Consider the following 25,563-nt stretch of genomic DNA (forward strand, 5'->3'; position numbering starts at 1 on the left):
GGAGAGATCTGTGATTAATTCAATCATTAAACGTTTGTGCGATAAATTCAAGAAAACCAGGAGCGTGTCAAATGGCCCCCGAAGTGGCAGACCGACAATTCTAGATAAGGACAAATTGACAGATATAAATGTAACATTGAAGAATATTCTGCAGAAATCCTTGTTCAGTTTATCTAGTCAGCGATTTGTCTCACGACACAGTACATATCGGAGTGAGGAAACCGTAACAAATATTACAGTACAAAGTCAAAGTTGTGTACTAATTAGTATCAGGTGATTCCCTCAACCGTCTTTAGTATTTTTACTGGTTCATGCTACACGTAACATTTGATTGTGAGGAACTGGACAATTAGCATTCATCAACAAGCCTTGGTTTCATGTTAACGGGTACGAAACACAATACGCGCATGTGGTCAACTGGCAATATGAATACTGCGTGAATTTTCCCTTGACGTCCAAATGATCGGCGTACGATGTGCCGTGTTCTCGTTATACAACTTTTATTACCTTCTTTCGCACGACGATAATCAGTGTACATTTTCTTCAGCTGGTCAAGTAATATTTTCCTACTTTGACTGATAAGGGAAAGGGAAGAATATAGTTTCGTACGGCCTCCTATACCGCTCATGTAACCGTGGTGTATTTAGAATCAGTTTCCAGAGCGTATCATTTCCAAGTTACCATGGTTGCCCAGTCTGTAACTTCAAGCCACCATTCTTTTTCTTATAAGTATATCTTAAGTTAGCAGTTTAAGCAACTCATCCGCATACTTTGGAAGAAGAGTATATCAACAGTCAACGAACTGCGCACAATAATGTACGTGTTACGCCCCAGAGCATGTTCAGAAACATTCTAGAAGGGGGCACGTGTGTAAAACTGCGGTGGTCATTTTATAGTACCCCTATGACTTGTGTACTTTCTGATTATCATGTACTTTGGTAGGTTTAAATTTTTATTGTTTACTGCCATACTTTCATATGTCATTATAGATTTCTCGTGTAATGTAATATTTCTTCTGTGTACATTTCAAGCAGCAGATTGAAATGAGAAATTACTAAGTAAAATAGTCTCTCTCCCGCAGTTATTTCACCTTATTCTCTTCTACATTTTACATACTCAGAATATTTAATATATTTTTACTGATTTAGAAAGAATACCTGATTCATTATTTTGAAGCATGAATAAACTATTGACTAAATAAATCTATAAAAATGTTCTTTACCTTAATCCTTTTCTGCTTCTTCTTAAAACGTTTTTAAGGCCCTTGACATCACTCCGCAATTTTTCCACAATTCTTTTCCCTGCACTATTGTCACTACTGTCTCCTGGACCTGCTTCGCGGTTTAGGGCTGCAGCTCTTTTGTTATCAAGGGCTTTATGATACGCGGAATTCATCTTTCTTGCGTCCATCAGTCTTTTACGGCCAAGGCTTTGTAGAATTTCCTGTTATATCAAAAAGGGAATAAATTGAAAACTAAAAAATAATAAAGTCGTGCTTTCTATACAAGGCATATCTTATAAGATACATTTAAAAAATACGTTTCACAATATATTTGAACTGTCTGGAGTCAAACCGAACCTTTTTTCTTTCTTTTGCTGTGGGAAAATTGGATTGGATTGGATTTTTGACTTTAACGTTGCGTTCAGCAGCGAGAATATATGAGACGTGGACCTCTGATTAAAGTGAAATCCGAACCACATGAGATCCCGCCGGGGATCGAACCGCGATCTCACACACCAAAGGTACGTACGCTAACCGCTTAGCCACGAAGGAGCTCCTGTGGGAAATTGTTTTTTTTTTTAATGAAAATTATTATTACTTGACATAAACTACTGCTCTTGGGAAATGGACTTGACGTGAGTGTTGCGTCAATGTCTACACTTGTTTTGTTGTAGCAGACGGTTCGGTGTGAAATACGCGAAGTGCAAATTATTTCATGCTTAAGCTCAGAAATCAACAAAAATGTAGTTAGTACATTCTGATTCCAGACAACTCAAATAATAATAGCATCATTGAGTGTAATTATTAATATTTATTTCCCTGTTTTGCGTGAATATGAAATGACAAAGGCATACGATTTTTATATATGCCGGTACTATTTGTTTTGGGCAGCAGTTCGTGTCAAGTTGCTACTATTTCCAAAAGGGCTAATTTCCTTCATCTCGAAATTGTAGTTCGATCTGACTCCAGACAGCTAATTTATCCAAGTAATTTTTAAAATCAATACTACTACTACTACTACTACTACTACTACTACTACTACTACTACTACTACTACTACTACTACCACCACTACTACTACTACTACTACTACTACTACTACTACTACTACTACTAATAATAATAATAATAATAATAATAACTCAGTGTTCTGATTTCTTAATCTACAAGGTATGGATATACACTATATACGAGTACCAAAAATGCACGGAGAATAAACGAAATTGAAACTGTGTATAAAAGTAGGAACCAAGCCCTCAGAAAGATAGTGTGTATTGCCATAAAGATATCAATGCACTTATTTTCTTCTATGTTTATTCATAACTAAATTATGATAAAATGAAAGTAATAGCTATGTAATTATGTTTGTCTTCTAACAGATAAGCAAATGAAGTTGGCATTGCCACAATCAGAATGTAGCGCGAATGTGTCGATAGCTGGTAGGCGCAGCACATATTCCATTGCAACTGGTTTCAATTGCTAGCGTCCAGAGAGGGTCTCCATTGCCTACAGTGCTGTAGAAGAGCTTCTTGTGAAATTCTGGGAAAATGGGTCAGTTTGCGAAAGAAAGAAAACCCAGAAGACTGAGAACATCAACGGATGAGGAAACTTCAACGGCAAGATCGGCATCATTCAGAGTAGACCCATATCGAAGCTCCTGTTGTTCATTACAGGAAAGTGATGACAGTCGCAGCGCCACTATGCGGATTTTGTCTGCACAAAAAATGGCATCTCCTCAAGATCCTAAGGTCACAACATCTTACAAAGGACGATCACCCTGTAGAAAGGAACTTGTTGAATTGGCAACTGAGAAAATTTGCAGAAACTGTCAGTAGATTTAGATCTTTCTTTTTAAACAATTGTTTCTTACATACAACTAGCTAAACATATTTTTACATGTGAAACATCTGAAATTGAATTGACAATACACCTGAGTTCAGAAAATGTGGAAAAATCTGAGAATTGAGAAAATTATATGCGAACAGAGATTTTTACTCTGAAAATGCGGAAATGTCCGCTTAAGTGCTGACATATTGTATGGTAACCCTATCTTACATAAGCTTATGCAGGAATGGGAAGTCAGGATCGCATTATCAATTGAATCATGTACCCACCACTTTGAAGACATCTTGTGATAGTACCATTCTTGTGACAGAATACTTAATATCAAAAGTTGTGTCTGTGTTCTTACGAAGACACAAAAATTGACCACAATTTCGTTTAAATAAAGACAGACCAAAACAACAATGCTTACTTCCTTCTGAAAGTACGCTATCAGAATGTACTTACAGATCCCATTTAAGAATTTTGTCCCAAATTTAGTATGGCCGCTGCCAAGGCAGCTATTGAGGTTCTAATGTATCCTTCAATGCTTTCTCTCTTTCATCTCACCCCCACAGGCTAGTATTTTCGTAGTAATATTTTCTACACCGTTCCAATTTTAGCTTCATTTTCTTTGTTTACTTGATACCCGTGATTTATATATGAGATGTGAACCTACGGCTCAAGGTGGAATTACCGCGTTCAAGTTGTTTAATTCTCTCCCACTTGGAAACTTTAGTTTAGTGGTCTCCACACGGACATGGCCTAATCCTCCAGGTTTGTGGTTGAGCACTAGGTTGACAACTTGGCCTCAGAAAAAGCAGTTATGTTCATATACCTAATAATGAGTCTCGAAGCAGAATAGGAACAACAGATAGGCCACAGCGAGACAGTAAGTAAAACGTTTTAAGGACTTGGAGTTCATACTGCTGCAAACAACTGAAAAATTCTATGAGTATGACATTGATCTATAAAGGTAACCAAGAGAGTTCTGTCGCTTTTTGAGGAGGTCTGCGTTCAATTGGCCCTCAAACCGTGAGTTGAATGCGAATGGATATAAGGCGAAGGTCAGTTGTTGTTGTGGGCATTTCCAACATACTACCTGCTAGTGGCAGATCATTTACACTATGAACTTGCGTAAGGGCAGAATAAACATGGGACGTCCACAGAGCGTCATAAGAGCGTGTATGCTGTACGAGTTCAAACTGGGGTCAACGCCGCGGAAGCGGGCCAGAAGATATGCTAGGCTTTTGGTGAAGGTGTCGTGACTACGGTTTAAGGACGGTGACGAAACACTCGAAGACGCACCACGTGCCGGAAGACCAACACATGTACACAATGAAGATCTTTGGGCAGCAATTGTGGCGAACAGTACCTAGACCTGTGAGGAACTGGGACTCAATTCAGTGTGTGGAAAAATTATTCAACAGCACCTTCGTGAACTTGACAAGCACTACAAGTTTGGTCGATGGATCCCACGTGATTTGACTTGGGGCCAGAAGGCAACGCGAGCAGACACCTGTGTTGCTTTGCTGTCTCGTCTGAGGAAGGACCCATTTCTGGACAGGGTGTCGACATGTGATGAGAAGTGGGTCCTGTACGAAACTTCACAGCACAATCATCATTGGTTAGCATCTCATGAACCGGTTCCAAAATAATCGAAACCAGCACTGCACCAGAAGAAGGTCCTCCTGTGTGTTTGGTGGACTGCTCGTGACATCGTGCATCGGGAACTGCTACCAGCTGGTCAGATCATCAATGCAACTGTGTATTGGCAGCAGTTGAGCCATGTTCAATAAAAACTCAAATCTTTGGAGCCAGCAGTTCTGAATCGCAAAGGAGTTCTCCTGTTACAGGACAACGCTAAGCCCCACGTGGCTGGGACGGCCCGGGACATCATTCTACGCCTTGGATGGGAAATACTATTTCATCCACTATACTCCCAGGCATTGCACCGTCCGATTATCATCTGTTTCATTCCTTGGACAATCACCTTAGAGGACGGCAATTCAAATCCCTTGTAGAGGTGGAAAATGCACTTGATATCTTGTTCGCTTTACGGCCCACCAAGTTCTACCGCGATGGAATCCATAGCCTTCCAGAACGTTGGCAGGAGGTCGTCGATGCTGATGGAGACTATTTTTGATCTTCTAGGTACGTCTTAGGTGATATATCGATATTCGAAGGTGGTGGGTGGAAAAGCGACAGAACTTTCTTGGTTACCTTTATCCTATTTATCAATTTTAGCATTCGATAGTCTAATACGTAAACGAACAACTGTCTACATACGAAGAACATACGAAGAACTGTGTAGAGCTGGAATCTCCAGGAAACTCACTAGGCTGAATAAAAATGACAAAGTAATTGCTAAAATGTTCTTACAAGAAGTATCAACACACTAAGGTCAAAACTGAAGTCAAATAGGATGGTGCATTGTCAACACTGATATTCAACAAAGCAATGCAGCATGTAATAGGAACTCTGAATCATTCTAGCACTCTGCTTCCTAAATCAGTAAATATACTGGCAAATGCGGATGACGTCGTAATACTGTCAAAAGACGTACCAAACCTAGAAACTACATTTGCGAGAATAGTGGAAGAAGCACCAAAGATTGGACTAAATATTAACGCAGAGAGACATAGTATATACTACTCTTCAGATCGGAAGCTAAAAGAACACCACAAGCTCTTGTAATTAACGGACATAGATTCAAACATAACCAGATATGAATATTAACAATAGGACAGATACAAAACAAGCAATAAAATAGAGGATTCTAATAGGAAACAAATGTCTTTACGCAAATGGAAAACTCTTCAAATCAAAACTAATAAAGCGTCAAACAGAATTAAAGCTCTACAGGACACTAATACGTCCACATGTGACATTTGCCAGAGAAAAATGGAGAGGAAGCAAGGATAACCAAAGAACTTTTCACATTTGAAAAAAAAAAAATCAGAAAATGTACTGCCCAGTTAGAGGTGATGATGATACCTACAGAATCTGTCGCAAAAACGACCTAGAAGAGCTAATCGGTAATGAGAACATTGTCAGGTTTATCAAATTACAATGAATAAATGATTAGGACATATAGAGAGAATGGACCTAACAAGAACATGTAAGAGCAATACCAACAGAACATGATGATGAAGAAAGCTATGTGTATTTATCTATAGATAACTATCTGTCTGATCTAACGGAATATCCAGGACTCCCCACTTCTTATGGGGGACTCCCTTGCACCGCCACTGAACGAATCAGAATCATGCATTTTTAGATAGAGCAGATTACAAGTCTAACACAAAAACATGCCGCCTCAGCTCAATAGCTAATAGTTTTGGAGATATTCGCCCCCAAAGTTCATTTTTCCATGGTTTTGAATACTCCTAGCTCTGAAAGCATGTACTTTTGACCATGGGTCCATATGAACTTTACCCCTTACTCTGATGCGAGGAATCACCTGTTTCAGTTTGTCGGTGTATTTAACACCTTATATATAATGAACATTTATTTTGGAACGTTCGTAACTTTTTTCCAATAGACAAAAAACACCCAAATTTTGCACCACGTCAATATCGGCAGAGGGACATTGCTTGAAGTACTTTGCAATACCACCAGAATAACAGTGTTGCCAATCGAATATGAAGTTTTTGTTCAAATGACACTACGTCAGATTATTAAAAATTTCAAATTTACGTATTAAATAAAAACAATCAATACTACACTTATTATCCAGTGTTGCAAGCTAAGAACGCGATAGTATCACAAACTTCTAAAACCAATCAAACTTTGGAGGCCTTTACAGTAGTAGTAAAGCAAGTGAGATGAAAGTGTCAACTTCGTCAGTATTATGAGTCCCACGTTAAAAAATCGACCTTTTTGGCATGCACCTGGTATATGTGTGCCTTAAAATAAAACAAATAAATACAACTTACCTGCGCCTCTGGATAATCTTTCATAGCAGCTAACACATCCTCTCTAGAAAGGCTGAAAAGTTCCGAATACCCCACTGATCTGACGTCCGCTGTTCGCCTTAGAGACAAAGATAACATTCGAGAATTTATTTTCAATATTAAAATTGCTGCTATTGAACTAAACATTAAATGTAATTGACAACTAAGATGTGAGTGAATCACATTAAGTATCTAAAGAATGCAGTGCTATGATTAGGTAACTTGATACACAATACCACCCTCTCTTTCCCTAGTACTCGTAAATATAAAAGAAAACGACTGTAGATTAAAATATTTGGGCTGGAAAATACATTTATATCTTAAACAACTCATTTAAGTAATCTAACAATAAGTTTACTTCCGAAGGAATAGTAATATCGGGGAATTTGCGAAGGATAATTTGAGGACCCGAGCAGATGCTTAATCCTACTATGCAAAATATTGAAGTATTTTCATATAGCCTAAGCACAAACTTTCGAACATTTAAAATAATCACTAATATCTTGTATTTGGTCTAGGAATTAATTCGTGCGGGTGGACAAGAGATGGCGCAACGAACGGAGCGTCCCGCAGTTCCGTGTATCCACACATGTGTTGCAAACCCCTGTCATCGCGTATCGTTCGTAGTATAGGGCAGTGGATTAAAGCGTCAACAACACCAGTTTGTAGTGAAGTGAACATGGCGCAATTTGTGCCTGATAAAGTGTTTTTGCGGGGTGTCCTGCTGCATTACTTTAACATGCAGAAAAGTGCGACTGAAAGTCATCGTATTTTGGTGGAAGTGTATGGTGACCATGCTCTAGCTGAGCGAACGTGTCAGAAGTGGTTTGCACGGGTTAGAAGTGGTGATTTCGGCTTGGCAGACCAAGAGCGAGCTGGACAGCCAAAAAAATTTCAAGACGAAGAATTGACAGCATTGCTCGAGCAGGATTCGTGTCAAACGCAGGAACAACTTGCAGCAGCATTAGGCGTTGATCAAACAACAGTCTCCAAACGCTTGAAAGCCATGGGAATGATTCAAAAGATGTCACATTGGGTTCCACATGAATTGAAAGACAGAGACGTTGAAAGACGAAAAACCATTTGCGAATTGGTGCTTCAACGACAGAGCAGAAAGGGGTTTCTGCATCGAATTATTACGGGTGATGAGAAGTGGATCCATTACGAGAACCCTAAATGAAAAAAGGCCTGGGTGAAACCAGGTGAACCAGGTCCATCACAACCAAAACGAGATATTCACTGTGCAAAGGTTATGCTGTGCATATGGTGGGATATGAAAGGTGTGGTGTACTATGAGCTGCTGCAACCGGGTGAAACTATGAATGGAGAACGTTATCGACGACAATTAATGCGTTTGAAGCAAGCTCTGGCCAGAACACGACCAGAATGGGAGAACAGACATGATAAACTTATTGTTCAACATGATAACGCTCGCCCACATGTCGCAAAACCGGTCAAAACCTATTTAGAAAATGTCGGATGGGAAGTTTTACCCCACCCGCCGTGTTCACCAGACGTTGCTCCTTCGGACTACTACTTGTTCGATTGCATGAACAACGATTTGATTGGACAGCGGTTTACTTCTTCAGAAGATATCGAAACATGGGTCTCTGACTGGATCGCTTCCAAGGATGAGGACTTCTTTCGCCACGAAATCCGTACATTGCCTGACAGATGGGCGAAAGTGGTGGCTAGCGATGGACAATATTTTTCTTAAGGTATTTATGTATTTTGTGTTTGTACTACAGCTTCAATGTGTGCGTACCAACCGCACGAATTAATTCCTAGACCAAATAGTATGATGTAAACGTTATGCAAATAGTTGTTCTATTGTATTATCATCAGCCAAAAACCAAAAACAATTTATGTTTCATTTTACAAAGTAAAATATTTAAGAACAAGGAAGAACTAATATGAAACACATATGAAGATTTGGAAAATGTAATATGAAGTAAACTGATACTACAAACTAATGATAGTTGATTTGATTTTGAGTTTATAAAGTTCCTTTCAGCAGCGAGGATGATATGAGACGGGACCTAATGATTAACGTGGAATCCGAACCACATAATCTCCCACCGGGAATCGAACGCGGGTTTTCCATGCCAAAGGCGCGTACGCTAACCGCTCAGCCACGAAGGAAAACTAATGATAGGATCACATCTTAAAATAGAAGTTAAGATTATTCAGAAGCCAATTTAAGATGCGCATTGTCTCTCATAATGGCAAAAATACATTAATTATCATACTCCTAAAGAAATGAATCAGTTTAAATAAAATCTTTTAACACCTTTAGGTAAATAGTAACATATTTGATTGATTCACGCATTAACTTATTTACTCACAATATCATGTGGTTCTTGTTTACTAGTTTCATGACAGTCGTTCTAATATACATACATTCTAATATACCAATATACCAATACACTAATCATTCCAATATATCAATCATTCTTATACACATACAAAGAAGTATATTATTCGAGTAAAATTAATCTTTTACGAAACAAAAGATTAAAAGAACTTCAAATTTTGATTACAATTCCTGGACGAGATTGGTTGGCGGATTATCATCCTATTTTGTGATAATAATGATAATGATACACTATTATTTTAAGGTACGCAGCAGTATACAGAAAACCATACGTATTGATAAACTATATGTATCGCAAAACTATATTTCAATGAAACACATGTCGGGGATAATTTCTGTATTTCGAAACTAAATTTGTTCGCAGAGTTCTTTGAAAAGAAAGGTTACTTTGTAATAATAATAATAATAATAATAATAATAATAATAATAATAATAATAATAATAATAATAATAATAAAGTGCTTGAAAGATGTGTTTTTTATTCGGTTTAAGATTTTAAAAAAAATTTTAATGGATTTTCTACTATACATTTATCTTGATATTAAGATTTGTCTAAATTTTATGGTAAAATATTTAGGGAAGATAATGGAAAATTGAAAGTACATAAACAGATTCTCAATCTATCGTTCACTACCTTTTTCAAAATCTTTCGCTACATCCATCGTTAAGTCTGCTGTAACTGCACTTAACATATTATAGAATGTTTCAGAATAGAAAATCAAAGAACTTTGATTGTTAATAGAATGCTTTTAACAAAAGTTTTTAGTTCACGGTTATGCCATTTATTAAATCAGATATCTCATTAAAAGTTCGTGATAGATCTCCAAGTAATTAGTACTACTTATGGGTATTCTATCAAACAAACCATATTATTAACTTTATTTTATTTCGTTCTATTTATTATTATTATTATTATTATTATTATTATAGTACCATTCACGTATGTACGTATATATCGAACGAGTGTGATTTAACGACTTGTTAACGTGAAAAATGAAAATAATATAATTTGTCATTAATTTAATTTACTTTCATTACTTTAATTTACTTTCAAATTATTTCTAATAATAACACTATACTAACATATTGTGTTTGTAAACATCTACCATGATAAGAGGCCTTGTGGGGTACTAGAGTGCTCTATTCGATGTGACTTCCGACATTCACCTGAATATGCAAGAACTCACAATTGAGTGGTGACCATTTCGCAAACGATGCCTCACACCAGTAATCGCCAAACCGTCGAGTAGCTCGCGGGAATATTTTCGGTAGATCGCGTTAACGCCCCGGTTGGCTAACCTTGATCAGTGATGCCAATTTGTGCTAAAGGTTGCTAAATCTAGGGGATTCGACTTCCAGAAAAAAACTTATTGATGAAAAAAGAGTTCTCATTAAGGTTAATAAGTCCGATAAAAGAATCTGTTATTACATTTGTTATTTATTACAAACTACGCTTCAATTTCTTTCTTTTGTATAATTCAGTTGCAGTTTGTTTTTGTTATATACAGTTTAGTTAAAATTAATTTCATATTTACTAAAAATGTAAGTTTATATGCAATAAACAAATGTAAGATTCTTTTTTTTAAAAAAAAAAAAACAAAAAACGTTGGTAGTTCTTTTGGTTGGTAGCTCACAGTAGGATTTAAAAACGATACGGTAGCTCAAGTTTCGTAAGTTTGGCGACCACTGTCTTTCTCGAAAAAAAAATGCTATAAAAGATGTTTGTTTTTCTATGCTCTTTCCAATAATGTAAATATGACATCTTAATATTTAATATTTTCTAGTGACTCATGATGACGATCATATGAGAGAAAAACAGTGCCCCAGTGCCCTCTGACATTTTCTTATCTGAGATTTCGTTTCAACTTTTTGTCTCCAACCGATTCTGATTTACAAGCATCGGACGTTTTATCTGAAACAGCTGGTAAATATATACGAATATAATTGAAAGTGCATGACATGTACTTTTCAATGTCTATCGTCGGAACAAAATGTTATCCCCATTCACGAGAAAAAAAAAATGTTGCCATGACTTATGGCTTATTCCTCGTATATAAAATTTAAATAAAAACAAGAAGAACTACAAACTTTGCTTCCTTCTGGATCAAATCCTGCGAATGTTCACGTTAAATCGAAACTCAATTCATTCTATCTGTGTCCACTCCTGCTCTCTGTTAGCAATGCAATGTAGAATAGAAACAAATATCTATTGTGAGTTAGGTTAGTTTACGTTACAAGCGAATAATGGACAAAAGATCTTACGAAGTAGAAAGAAACTAACTTTTTTACAGTGTAGTATTGTTTCATAACCGAGAAGCACTTTTCACTTGTTTTCATCATCAGCGTCATTACAGATTTTGTTTTGGGAGCGGAAGGGCAAGGTTCTCCATTAACATAAGTGTTTCACTTTATTTAACTGTTTAACTGTTTTTTATAAGTATATTATTATACAATTGCTTTATATATATATATATATATATATATATATATATATATATATACATATACAGAGTGACTGGTAATTCGATGCATTCTTTGCACGGAGATATTCTACAAGTACTTTGGAACGTTTCACCTATATGAACCGGTGGTCGCAAATCAATAGTTTCTGAGTAATATGCACATATGTGATTTCTTTGTAATTTACCGGTGAAAGAGAGATGTGCGAGGTTTCACCCTGACCCACTTTTACATACCGTAGAGCGATGAAATTTTGCATGTGCAATCCTGCATACGCATGTAGGTTATGTGGTAATGAACAGCTCGTAACTCTACTCCCTTGCTGTGTTATAGATCCGAACGTGAAGTAAGGTGTAATGGTCCAAAATCCATTACTGTACCTTAGAAAGCAGAGTGGCAACATTGTAGGAATACTTGCCCCCTAGGAAATGACTTTATAGTTAGAAAGAGGTGTATTGAAGATGGTGTACGGTCAAGAGAAAATGCGAAGTATAAAGGAGTTCATACCCAGGGTCTGCGTCTGCCTGGCCAACATTGGAGCAATGAACAGGCGAGTTTTCCAGGAGGCAGACACCTTTTGTCAGCATGCCACAATCTGGGCTTTCACAGAATCCCGTAACGCACGCAGCAGTGAGGCATAGTATATCCTGGAAATTGTGGTACCCTTTGAATGAAAGCAAATAGTAATACCCCATGCTGATCCCAAATAAGCGTGATCATTACTTTGCTCGCTCAGACTTCAATATGGACTTCCTTTGGCGATTGTACGTCGGTGTATTGGATTGCTATTTATTTATTTATTTATATAGAGGAATGACTCAAGCTCCGGGGCCTCATCGGACTTTTAGGTGGATCTAGGATTTCGGAAGGAATGCCCTTGACCTTCCAGAAGGTACCATCTTGGCCTTCGCTTGGTGTGAGTGAAGAAAATCAGAGAAAACCTAGTCAAGCTAATGACAGCGTGCCAACGTAAACCACCAAAGGAAGTCATGTTCAACTCTCGGTGACCGAAGTGATGATCACGTTTATTCAGGATCAGCATGGGGTATTACTACTTGCTTTCCAGGCAAAGGGTACCATAATTACGAAGATATACTATGCCTCACTGCAGAGCGCGTTGAGGGATTCTGTGAAATTCCAGATTGTGGCATGCTGGCAAAAGGTGTCCGCTTCCTGGAAAATTCACCCGTTCACTGCTCGAATGTTGGCCAGACAGATGCACTATCCTGGGTATTAAATCCGTCATAGATCATGTTTTCTGTTGACCGCACACCATCTTCATTCCACCTCTTTCTAACTATGAAGTGATTTTCTAGGGCAAGTACTTCTGCGATGTTGCCACGCTGCTTTCTGAAGTGCAGTAATGGATTATGGACCACTACATCTTACTTTTCGTTCGGACCTATAACACAGCAACAGTGAAAAGTTATGAGCTATACATTACCATATGACCAACATAGGTACGCACGATTACAGATTCAAAATTTCAGTGCTCTATTAATGTAAAAATGGATCAGAGTGCTACTACTACTCGTGCACCTCTCGATAGCCGACAAATTTCAAAGAAATCATACATGTACAAATTATTCAGAAACTATTGATTTGTGACCACCCGTTCATATAGGTGAAAATGTTCTAAAGTACTTGTAGAATAGTCCCTTGCAAGGAATGAATCGAATCACCAATCACCCTGTATATTTTACTCAAACTCAGGGGGGAGCAATTACAAATAATGCCCCTGGTTATAATTTATCTGTATTTTACACGTTGCTGCTTTACTATATGTATGAATATAGTACTTACTTATTCAAGCCATCGAGGTTAAGTATTCCTATTTCACCGAAGAAGTCCCCAGCTTTCATTGTTGTTAATACTCTCCCTGTTTCGCTACTTGGTCGAGGAAAGAAAATAAACAAGATGAATACATAATTAAATTCAAACAAATGATTATACAGGGTGTCTCAAATCAATGTATACACTCTTTAAAACAAATATCTCACTAATTGGTATGTCACTTTGTTCTAAGTCGTTGTCAACGATGTATTGTTGAGGCAGATGGCCATGTTGAATATTTGCATTCTTATTATACATACCACCACAAAATTGTACACCTATCTGCCGTAATTAGTAAGATATTCTGTTTTAAAGAGTGTATATATTAATTTGGGACACCCTGTTGTTGTGTAATGATCAATAATCGAATAACCAATATTTAAAACAGTCATTTTCAACTGAATATTCTATGACGTCACATTTGCTTCTCACCTTTTTAATGAGAGGGGAAAGAGCTGGCAGGTAATTCGACGCAGTGTTCGTAGTTTGAGGGAAATTTCCCTAATCTAGGGAAATTTCGTGGGTAAATTTGGTAAAAAAAAAAAAAAGGGGAAAAGGAAAGTTTTTGATAAAACGTGAAAATCCAGGAAAATTTTCACGCTGATTGAGTGGACGTGTCTGGTGAGTGGACGTGTCTGTTGAAAAAAGTATAACATCGTTGGTTATGTGTATTTAGAAGCAAAATGCAAAAGAATAAAACAAATGTGACTGACACTTCTTTTAATGTAGATAAAATAATCTTATGACATAACTTCTGTCAAAGGAGTTGAGTTGATTTTAGTTTAGCGTCCCTTTCAGCAGCGAGGCTATATGAGACGTGGACCTACTGATTAACGTGGAATCCGAACCACATGAGCTCCCGCCGGGAATCGAACCCGGGTCTCCCACGCCAAAGGCTTCTGTCAAAGGAATTGGATACTCAACGAACTGGGGAAAATTTGATAAGAAAAGGGAAATTTAGAGCCAATTGAGGAAATTTTTTCTTAAGAAAACCTACGATTATGACCTGACGTTGATAAAAGACATTGACAGACAAACACGAATATGGATAGTTTAGATGATTAGTTTTACAGGCATACTACTTTTGGATTTATAACTACAAATACACTCCCAACACTTGCTTTCCTACCTCATCCCTCTCCTCTTTTACACATTGTCTTCCTGTCTGCTTTTATCAGACTGTAAACTACACTTCTACGTCACACATCAGCCAGTTGAAAATGACTTATTTAATACTAAGTTATCCCTATGCTGGTGCAAATTATTATTTATAAATTAATTGACTTGATAAAGTGTTTCCTACAGCTCAAATATGAATAAATAAATATGCATAACTGTTTTAGACAATAAACATTCTTTAAAATTTATTTTTCTGCTAGTTACTATTGCTCTGTTAAGTAATTTAGAAGACAAGCAAATATAAACTCATGTTTACAGCCCTTGAAGGCACTGAAGTCCCAGAATAATCTTGGCACACCACTTGAATGAATTTGAAGGAGCATCATCACCACCCAAAGCCAGTATCAAGACAGATCCATTACCAATATTAAGTTGATCCTAACTGGATGAACACTTCAGTTATTACGAAGGCGTCCAAATTAGCACTTCAATTATCAAGAAGGCGTCCAAATTAGCACTTCAGTTATCTAGCAGCCGTCCAAATTAGTACTTCAGTTATCAAGAATTCGTCCAAATTAGCACTTCAGTTATCAAGAAGCTGTCCAATCTAGCACACTGTAATATCGCTTAATTTAAGAGTGGTCGAATAGGACGCAAAGGAATAGGTCATTCCCTTTCAAACAAGGTAAATGTAATATAAGCTACTTGTACAACTGTGACAAGAGTCTCCCATGACCACATACATACCGGGAAAATAGCCTTCAATCGGAGTTCTTGATCTATTAACCACAAAAGCACTGGCCGTTTCATATAAAATGTGGAATCAACAATGATTAACTATCAAAATCAATGCGCTGTCAAGAAACACATTATAAAGTGGATACCATTGAACTTGTATTGTATCTTTGGATTTTGGAAGCCAGTGAACAACTAAGAGCCCTTATTGACAGTATTTTATATTGTTAAATGACTCTCTCTCTGAAAATTTGGATTTTTTAATAATTTAATAGTAGTTTGAAGTACTTTGGTCTCATAAATTGTGATTATAACTCATCACACGGTCATGTAGGAGCTCAGAAGACAATTACATCAAGCTCAGAAGACAACGTAATTGGAAGCTTTGTGTGATACGGTCTAAAATTTCATTCGTTGAAAACAATGATACACATGGAGAATTTTCAATCATTATGAGCGCTTAGAGCTATTGTCTGGCCATCATTCACTATTCATATTCATGTAAATTCAGACGAGAATGAGAACTTCCAACAGGTCAATATGTCTTTAGAACAATCAACAGCGATCACACAGTCGCTGAAGGAGTGCTGTAAGAATTTACAGGAATGAAACAGTCCCCATTGTTCTGAATTTGAATTCTTGATGGATCTATGGGGCGATGCAGAAAAACGCTATTCGAATACAGCACTAATTCAGCCCAAAGTATAGTCGAATGTCTTATTACGCATGCTTGGGTTGTAATGCTTCTGGGGAATAATCATAAATCCAAGCTGGAGCTTATGGTTTAGGGTTCTTTTAAAGTCCTATCAAGTGGGTATGCCAACTTATCTGTAACTTCAGTGTATATCACATAAGTAAATACTATAACGTTATTTCAAGAATTGTCACATGCCTTTATATGCTTTCTACTAGCATCACAGAAATGTTTACATATGGAGCGTTCAGAGCACAAGGAAATCAAGCCCAATTATCTTATTACCAAAGTTGTGAGAAAGAGACATAAATTTTGTACAGGACATTAAGTACATTGAAGAGTTAACACTGTTTCTTACATTATAAGAGTTATTCCAATATCTGGACATGAATCTTTTAAACTCTAAAAGGAGCCTCAGATAGAAATCTTAAAATATGAAATATATCAAAAATGACCGAAAGTATATTTGACTCACTCGTGTATTGAACACTCCACGTATCAGCGTGAAATAATTGTGCAGAAAAATCTCTGTGCAAGTTACTTGCAGCGTGTCACAAACAATTTTTGTGAATATCGTGCAATCACATCTTTTATAAAGGTGACATTGAAGTAAATGTGCTATTATATAATTTAATATCAATTTGTAATAAAAGAATCAAACAACATACAATACGAAATTTTTCTGCTGGTCATCCATCGGCGCTGCAAAGGAAATGAAGCGATCTTTATACCAACCTGATAACTTCTAAAATGCCGTCCGCTATGATGAACATTTCACGAGCTACTTCTCCCTTTCGACATATAAGATCACCTGGGGTAAATATATACGCCTTCATTTTCAACACAAGGTCATGAAGAAATTCAGGCTGGCACTCTTGGAATATTGTTACCTACAAAAAGAGATAAATATAGACCTATTACCTACAAAAAGGAGATAAATATAGATAAATATAGATATTCAACAAGTGGATTATTATATTTCAATATTCATCCAGCTCTCAGCTTAAAAGTATTGATGAAAATATGAGCTGCAAACTTGAAATAAAAGTAAGGCTAAAAATGCAGCGAACAAGCATTCATAGAAAAGAAATAAGTACATTTGCAGATCTTTAAATATAATAATAACAAAAAGAAATAGGCTAATGAAATGTTTCATGTGAATATAAACATGAAAACCGCACAAAAACGACGAGAAACAATTCGGGATTCGAAATGTGTGCATGAAAGAGAATGGACAAAGTCGAATGGAAAACCAATAAGGAAGTGTTAGGAATAGTATGAAAGAAATAAAGCAATTTTAAATATAACTAGTAGAATGCCCGTTCTTCGCACGGGAAGAATACGTTTTATTTTGGACATAAAGGGCATCAAAACTGTCACCAATCAACTTATTGACAACAAAAACTATGAATTTGACACACTAATATCGGTCAATTTCAATTATTTTTATATGTCACCATCCCTCCTCAGGAGTGCTAATGGGGGTCTGAATTTGGATTTAAACGTCTTCAGAAGTGTGACTGTTCGTTTCAGTGTACCCGGAAACTTTTGATTTGACACCAATATCGATCATTTTCAATTGTTTATATATATGATAGGATAACATACCGGTATATATATGTTGAGACGAGCTTAGTTGCTCCTTAAAGTTGTTTAGCGCTTCTCAATAAACTTATGCTATTTAGTTGTTTTTCTTTATAAATTTTCTTGTATATTTGCTATCTTGTCTATAATTTTAGAGTTTATGCGATCTTGTATAAATATGTCTTTGCGTTTCGTTATCGCAAAATAATTGTTCCTCTTTCTTAGATATAAAGGTTGTATTGGTTTATTTGACATAGCCTGTGAAGGTGTAGAAACGAACGGGGTACGAGGAGTACCGTACTTCCGGTAGAAAAAGTTCTAGAACATTCTAAATGTTTATACTTCCTAATTGTTTATGTTCTTTCTTCATTAAGAGCTCTCTTATGAACAACATTTAATTATTGAAGTTGTTGCTATAATAAATATTAATTATCCAAAACAATGTGAACGTTTAAGTAATTGAGCGAAAAAGAATTTAGTTGTCGTTCCGGAAGGATGGAGGACAGCGCGCGAAGGGAGTAGGTAGAATAAGAAGATGACGATGAAACGAAGTTGAACCAAGAAGACACAACCCGATGAGGCTGCTTTTAGCAGTTGTTTCAGTCTAAATTTAAGTACTGTTTTACTATGAATCCACTTCAGAAGGAAATATGGATAGTTAACCTGCATTACATAAATGCTGAACTCAGTGTGAAGTGGCTGATTTGTGAAATACGTAACGACTTAAATACATCAGTCATTGTCAGGTAGGATCTAAACTTAATAGTCCAAGTCTCAGATGTGCAGTTAAGTCACAACGTGAAGAGATAATTCTGCCAAGAGTTACACAATACTTACTGGATTTCTGGGTTATTGGTAGTTAATCAAGATTCTTCTGTGGTGTAAATAAAGAATTGTGGTGCAGATAGAGAATTGTTTGGTGTAGAGATTATAAAAACTTTGAAAATTTAAGCTTTTCAATCATGTATAATACTTGTATGTACGTTTTTTACTTAATTAAAATACTTTGCCTCAAAACCCCGGAGTTCTTTTATAGACACACTGTATATCTCCCTCCTCCCCCTCCCCCTACGTTGCACCATCAAAGTGAAATGCTAAAATTGATGGTGTGGGTGGTTCAAGAGGTATGAAGTCATAAACATAGTCACTTTCATTTTTATTTATATAGATTGAAAAGAGGAATAAAACATTGTCTGAGAAGAAACTGTATCCCGAGAGATATGGCGGAAGGCATGGTGGAAGGAAAAAATTGGAGAAGCGAAAGAGGCTACAATTGAACAGTATTACAATAGATATGATCATTACATCGTAAAAGTGGGCTGAACTTGACGAAGAACTTCAAAAAACAGGGGCTCCCTGTCATACGTTCAATGTCACTGGATGTAATGACAGTGCTCTTGCAACTATTAACGTAAACCTTACTATTTCTTTTAGCTTTTATATATATATATATATATATATATATATATATATATATATATATATATATATATATATATGACATTCTGATAATGCATTAAACTATGTTGCACTGAAGGGTAAATTTTTGTTTTTACTTAAACTCTGCTCTAACATGTTTTCATTAGTGGAGAGGATACACATGTCTTGCATATATAAGAGGACAAAGAAAAACATAATGTTCATTTGAATTTTTTTATTATTCTTTATTTATTTCTTTGAGAGCAAAAAGGAACATATTCTATTTTTTAACATCCAATATAAGTAAATAGCTTATCATTGTTAACATAAAGATTAAAATAGATAAGATTTTTTGACTGCGAAAGTTCTCTTAGCAAATTCATATAATGCCTTCCTCGTAATAATGGCAATATCATTAAAACTTGTATATTTTAGTTTTGCGTTTCAAATCGTATTTCTCAATTACTGTTCCTTTCACCAGGGATCCCTGCCTTCCTTTACACTTAGCTTGCTTAAAACTCGTGAAATTTGTTGAAGAGAATCTATCACCCGAAGCGGTCTGTGGAAAGTTTTCATCAGAAACATATGCGATCTATTTAAATGCAGACGCAGGCACTTTATGTGCATTTCATTCTAGAAGAAAACAGACCTTCGTTTTGCATTTCTTTTCTGAAAAATTTTGCTGAAGTTTGCGGCGAGGAGAAAGCGGAAACTTTCGGCTTCCAGATTGTATTTTTTTTTTAAATTGGTTTGGTTTTCTTGAGATACATTTAAGCTGAGCCCACATTTTTGGACAAAGGGAAACCTCAACTTTGCAGACTGTTTGAAAGCAACCCAGAAAGAGATAAATTGAATTCAAGGATAACTTAACTATGACACTATCGAAACCTATAACACAATGTTCCCACTGATAGGCACTTCTTCAAACAAACTTAGGTGATAGATTCTGTATATCAAAATTATAAGAAATTTCGTTGAAAGTGTTTTCTGGATATGTATTTAGAAAAGAATTGACAACTGTAAGGAAATTAACTAACACCATGGCTTAAGAAATCCATAGGTTCAACGCCACAGAAACAAAGTCCACCAATGAGTTCTGTTCTGTATTTAATATTGTCCAAACACAATTGATTTACTCGTATATCTTAGATGCACATTATTATCCTCCCAGAATCATACAAAGGCTTTTTTTTTCTAGAGGCTTTCCATCGAACACTTCATAAGCCTTGTGCGTATTGCACATGGAATCATGTTGAGTTTGGTACCTGTTATGCAATATCAGATTATGAAGGAGGGGGGCGCGGTGGCTCAGTGGTAGAGCGTTCACCTCTGGTGGTTGGGGTCCCAGGTTCGATCCCAGCCCCCGCCAAGTGAACTTTGTGGTAGACAAACACCGTGCTCGTGGGTTTTCTCGCGGTTCTCCCGTTTCCTCACACTTTCTTCATTCCATCATTTCACTCATCTCTCATCATCACCGTCTCCTTTAGCCTAACCGGCATAATCGTGGGACGTAAAACTGAAAGATTTCATTTCATTTCATTTCAGGTTATGATCTACTGTATTAACTCTTCAAGAATACAGTGGGATCAATAAGGCCTCGACCACATTTTAAATTTATATTGTCAATTAATTTTACTAGATTGGTGGACGAGACTTCATGTAAATTCAGTTTCCGAAAACATTATTCGTGATTTCTGATGTGAGAAATTTTCTCAAATATGTACTATAATGTTACGAGTGGTGTATCTACTTACATATGTCTTCTGCAGAGTGCGATTAAGTTTATTTAGAATCGAGCATCAATGACATAGGCCTACTATGCGATCCTCTACGTTAGAAATTTACCTAACTGTTCTTAAATAAAATAAAAAAAAAACTTATCTTCCTATATTAATCTGCCAAACTCCAGTACGTACTTTGTGCATTACGAAAAAGTAAGCATACATTTGCAGCGTAACGTAGACTCCAACTACGAGCAGGGCTTGAATATGTGTAGTTGGTGGGTGTACAAACATCACACAAGATCAATCCTCTCAATATAGGCCGTTCCTCACAACACTATCTAGTCTACAAATGTGTTAAGTTACAGGACCACGTCATTGACTCCAGCGTGCCGGTGGCTTACGTGTTTCCCCATTTTAGACATATCAATGTAATTACTCTCACACTATAGAGTGGTGCGAAGTCTCAACACACAGGAATTTAACAAGTGTCCTTTCTTTATAGAAATAGTATTAGGCAAAGAACATCGGATTCGGGTATTCCTACTGACTGGTTCGAATAGCTGTCACAATATTGGTGCTCGATAACAGTTTTGGAACCACCATAACCCATGACGCAGTGACTTAATGAAGTAAGAAGAACTGGAAAGTAGGAAGTTCTGATGAATGAACGGGTAGCGGAGGCCAAGATATGTTACAGACGAGGATAAATCCACAAAAATGCTGACGGGATTAGCAAAGAGTCCGACGAAGAGTAGCAGACGCCTATCCCAGAGATATTAAGTAGACCGAAGAAGCAACAGCAGATTGTCCATAGCTAAAAGTTTCTAACTTACTTGAGAAAAGAGGAGTGAATTTTGTGAGTGAATGTAGAAAAATATTATTATTATTGTCGCTGATTTTGGAAGGACATTTTGGTATATGTTGAAAACAAGGAAGCGGGTCGCATGGTAACTCAGCAGTAGTGCACCTTTGTCTGGTGCATTGGATCTCTGGTTTGATCCACAGCGAAATAAATTTGTGGTGGTCATTATCGTGTTCGTGGTTTCTTCGTGATACTCTGAGAAAAATCCGTTCTCCGGACAGTGGTATATTGTACAAATATACGGAATCATCTTGCTTACTACAGAAATCAGTACGAAGCATACGTCATCCATATGCTACATAGGCACTGCCCATAGATGTTACATCATGCCGTTGCAGGATGTCTGATATCTAACAGTCTGTCTTTATTACATACATATATGTATGCTACCTTCGTCAGCTATATGTTATATACGTCCATTCGTATGTGAGATGTTGACCGCCTATATTGTTTCACACGGAAAATATGTACAATTGGAACACTTATACGGAAAGTATTATAAAACATGCGTTTTCAGTTATAATTTCGGTGTACGTTAAGAACAAAAACTACAGGATTTACAAATGTAACATACGTTTTTACGTGCGCCACATACGACTTTTTCAATGTACTCCAATTCCCTCCCACATTCTCATTCAACCGATTTTTCCACCATTATTCACTTGCCTTAACTATCCGTCTCCATTAGCCTAAAGGGCATAATAGTGGGACGTTAAACTGAAAGATGTCATTTTATTTTTGTTTTCGAAATAAGGAAGTTAATAAACCTAATACGCGATATTGAAATGATTTAAATTCACATTTATTGTAGACTAATAAAATACAAGAGAAATGATAAGGTAACGATATTTGTATGTGATATCTGAGGAGAATGTTTAATGGGTCATGGAGACGTATACCTGCAAATAGTAGAGAAATGGATTATACTTATATTGATAAACAAGAACAGTGACTTAATAGCATACTTTTAACACGATAGGCCACTGCCCAATTATTCTGCTATGGGACGGTGATTGTACCGCCAATTTCTGCATTCCTAGATTCAATGATGTCGTTTCAGTAAGTGGCCCATAATGTCACCAGATCAAATACCACCTGATTTCTTTCTACGATATTGTCTTAGGAGGAATGTCTACCAGGTTAAGACTGACACTGTGTCAGCTCAATATGGACCGTCTATTTGAAAAGTTTATCAGCATAAATAGATGATGAGTGTATCATTAAGATACACACAGTCCCAAAGCAATGAGCAGAAATGATAAACAACAGGGAACATATATTCATTTCCGACAAAAAACGCAAAATACATTATCGGACTCTACCTGTTACGTTATCAGAGCAGTCACGGAATGCCGACGGAAGAGTTTCAGCTTGTTGCTACAATGCTCCCGCCAATTCTGCTCAGGATACACTGTGTATATACAGTATAGAACAGTTTACACTAAAATTACCAGGTTACAGAATATTCTACATACTCTACAATACAGGCACGTAGCCAGGATTTCGTGAAGGGGGGGAGGGTCCGTGACATGAAATATTGTGCTCATCACACCAGGGGCTCGATCACTCTAAACTATTTTACTGGAACATATACTGGTTCGTTTAGCCAGGATTTCGTAACGGGTGGGGGGGGGGTGGGGGGTCGTGACATGAAATTCCGAAGGCACAGGACCTTGATCAATCTAAACTACTTTACTATCAATATATATTTGTTTGTTAGGACAATAACATTAGGATATTTTGGTAAGTATTTTAATAACAAACTATGAAGAAATCTCGAGTAAAATAATAAAAAAAACGCATTGAAAAAGATTTTACAATATTTACGTCCTTCCTCTGTGTATTCAAATATAACAATTTCCCTTTCATTATGACCTCAACTATTATAAAAAGTACATATTCACTATAATAAAAAGTACTTCAATAATGTAAAAGTATTTCAATAATATCTTGCAAAATATTTTACAATATCTGCGTTCCTTTGTCGAATCAAATGCTAATAGAACTTTCTTTCCACATAAATTTGAGTTGAGTTTTTATTATTCCGTCAACTACTGTCGGATCAAAATGACAGGTTAAAGGAGCAGTAGAAAATTGTTTCTGAAATAACATTTTTGATACTGCAAGGATGTAATGACGAAAAATTATGATAAAAAATGTCCATACTGTTACTCGGAAGCTTGAACTCTCCATGACTAGTAGCAGAAATTCTGAAAATTCTGTAACTTTCCTAGAAATTTCAAATTCCCTGGCTCTTCCAGGATAACTTGCTCACCTCGCCACCATGTATTGTAATACAAATCGCCTCAAAAGAAAGAGTAACCAAAAGCTTCCTGTAGCTTTTATTTTTATTTTTAACGCTGATCCTTCTTTTTCTCATTTCATTTTGTTTCATCCTTCCTTAATTTTTTTTTCATATCCGGTCTTGAAGGGGGGGTCCGGACCCCCCGGACCCCCCCCCTTGGCTACGTGCCTGTACAATATATACCGTCAAACGTTATTTCATTATCTTCTCACTTTTCCTGGGAAATGCTCACTTGACTTCTGAAGAAAAATCAAACACTCCCTACATACCTAAATCTCCAGCATAAGAACAACAAATTCTAAGAGAAGAATTTACAGGATGTCCAAATCTACAATGCTGAAGTGAACCCAATAACCAGAGACGTTCAAGAAAGGGGTGCGCGACAGTCACGGCCCTTCCAAATCAAATACGGTTGCACACCCAACGGGAGTGTAAAACTCAAATGAAAGGCAAAAGCCACGGCCTGACACTTCATGCAAACAAAAACTGGTCCTGGTGGGTGCTTTTTTCTTTGTGTTGAAGATTATGAATTATAACGGTGTGATATAGGAGAAATTATACCTTCTAGTTAAATTTATACTAGTATCATGATTTTTAGAGATGAGTAACTGACTTCCAAACTTCGTTCTGAACATAGATAATCAACCCAAGGATTAGGATTAGGAATTAGATTTCTGGGCTGTCGGCATCTAAGACCAATTAGCCAGCCACATATATGAGGGATGACATCCATCATCGGGCACATTATCCGATGAAAATGAAGGAAGAGATCTGAGACCATTATGTTAGGTACCATCCCGGCATTTGCCTGCTGTGAATGAGGGAAATTCAGAAAAACCTCACTGAAGATGGCTGGTCTAAAAAAGATGTTACACTTTTTCAACCGAGTGTCCCACCGGGAACCGAACCTGGGACCGATCTCACCAAACACGAGAGCGTTAGCGACTACGCCACACGGAGTCACATCATCATTTTAAAGTTACTTCGGAAACTCCTCTAGTGGCCGCTATACTAGCATTTTTAAACAAATGAGTATGACCTTCCTTATGATACGTCATTGTCTAACTTAATCCTAAAATTAATATTCACATAATTTCAAATGAAAATGTCTCCAATATAAAGCTATTTCAGATTCTATGAGTTTTAGATAATCTTTATTTTGGGTGGACAAAACTTTTACCTTTAAAACTTTCTGTTGCTCACTGTTTGTCCCGCAGCCTGTAATTGCATACAGCTCAAGTACACCCATGCACTATCGTTCAAACATTATTTAATATAGCAAGCCCTAAAAAGATGTTCCAATCAATTCTGAGAGTTCGAAAGATAAACTGAAATTTTTATTTCTCTCCGCAGGAGTTTCGAATTGTGAACAAACTGAGCGACACAAGAGTTGAAGAGGGAGAACACACACACAAACGGGTAACTTTCTTTTGAGAGGTTTACATATTGTAGTCA

At 36.7% G+C, this 25,563-nt stretch overlaps 1 protein-coding gene across 1 annotated transcript in view; it reads right to left on the reverse strand.

Annotated features, from left to right (window-relative positions):
* LOC145693139 (uncharacterized) overlaps nt 1-25,563 on the reverse strand; it is an 896,225-nt gene that overhangs the window by 41,999 nt on the left and 828,663 nt on the right. Inside the window, exons 10-13 of the mRNA XM_081768874.1 lie at nt 16,950-17,104; nt 13,637-13,723; nt 6,982-7,078; nt 1,223-1,443 (exon numbers count right to left, since the gene is read on the reverse strand). Of these exons, the coding sequence (XP_081625000.1) occupies nt 1,223-1,443; nt 6,982-7,078; nt 13,637-13,723; nt 16,950-17,104 (560 nt within the window). The remainder of the gene's footprint in view (nt 1-1,222; nt 1,444-6,981; nt 7,079-13,636; nt 13,724-16,949; nt 17,105-25,563) is intronic.

Source organism: Thermobia domestica, chromosome 8 (assembly GCF_964235325.1).
Source record: "Thermobia domestica chromosome 8, izTheDome1.hap1.1, whole genome shotgun sequence".
In the NCBI taxonomy this organism is placed as follows: Eukaryota; Metazoa; Arthropoda; class Insecta; order Zygentoma; family Lepismatidae; genus Thermobia; species Thermobia domestica.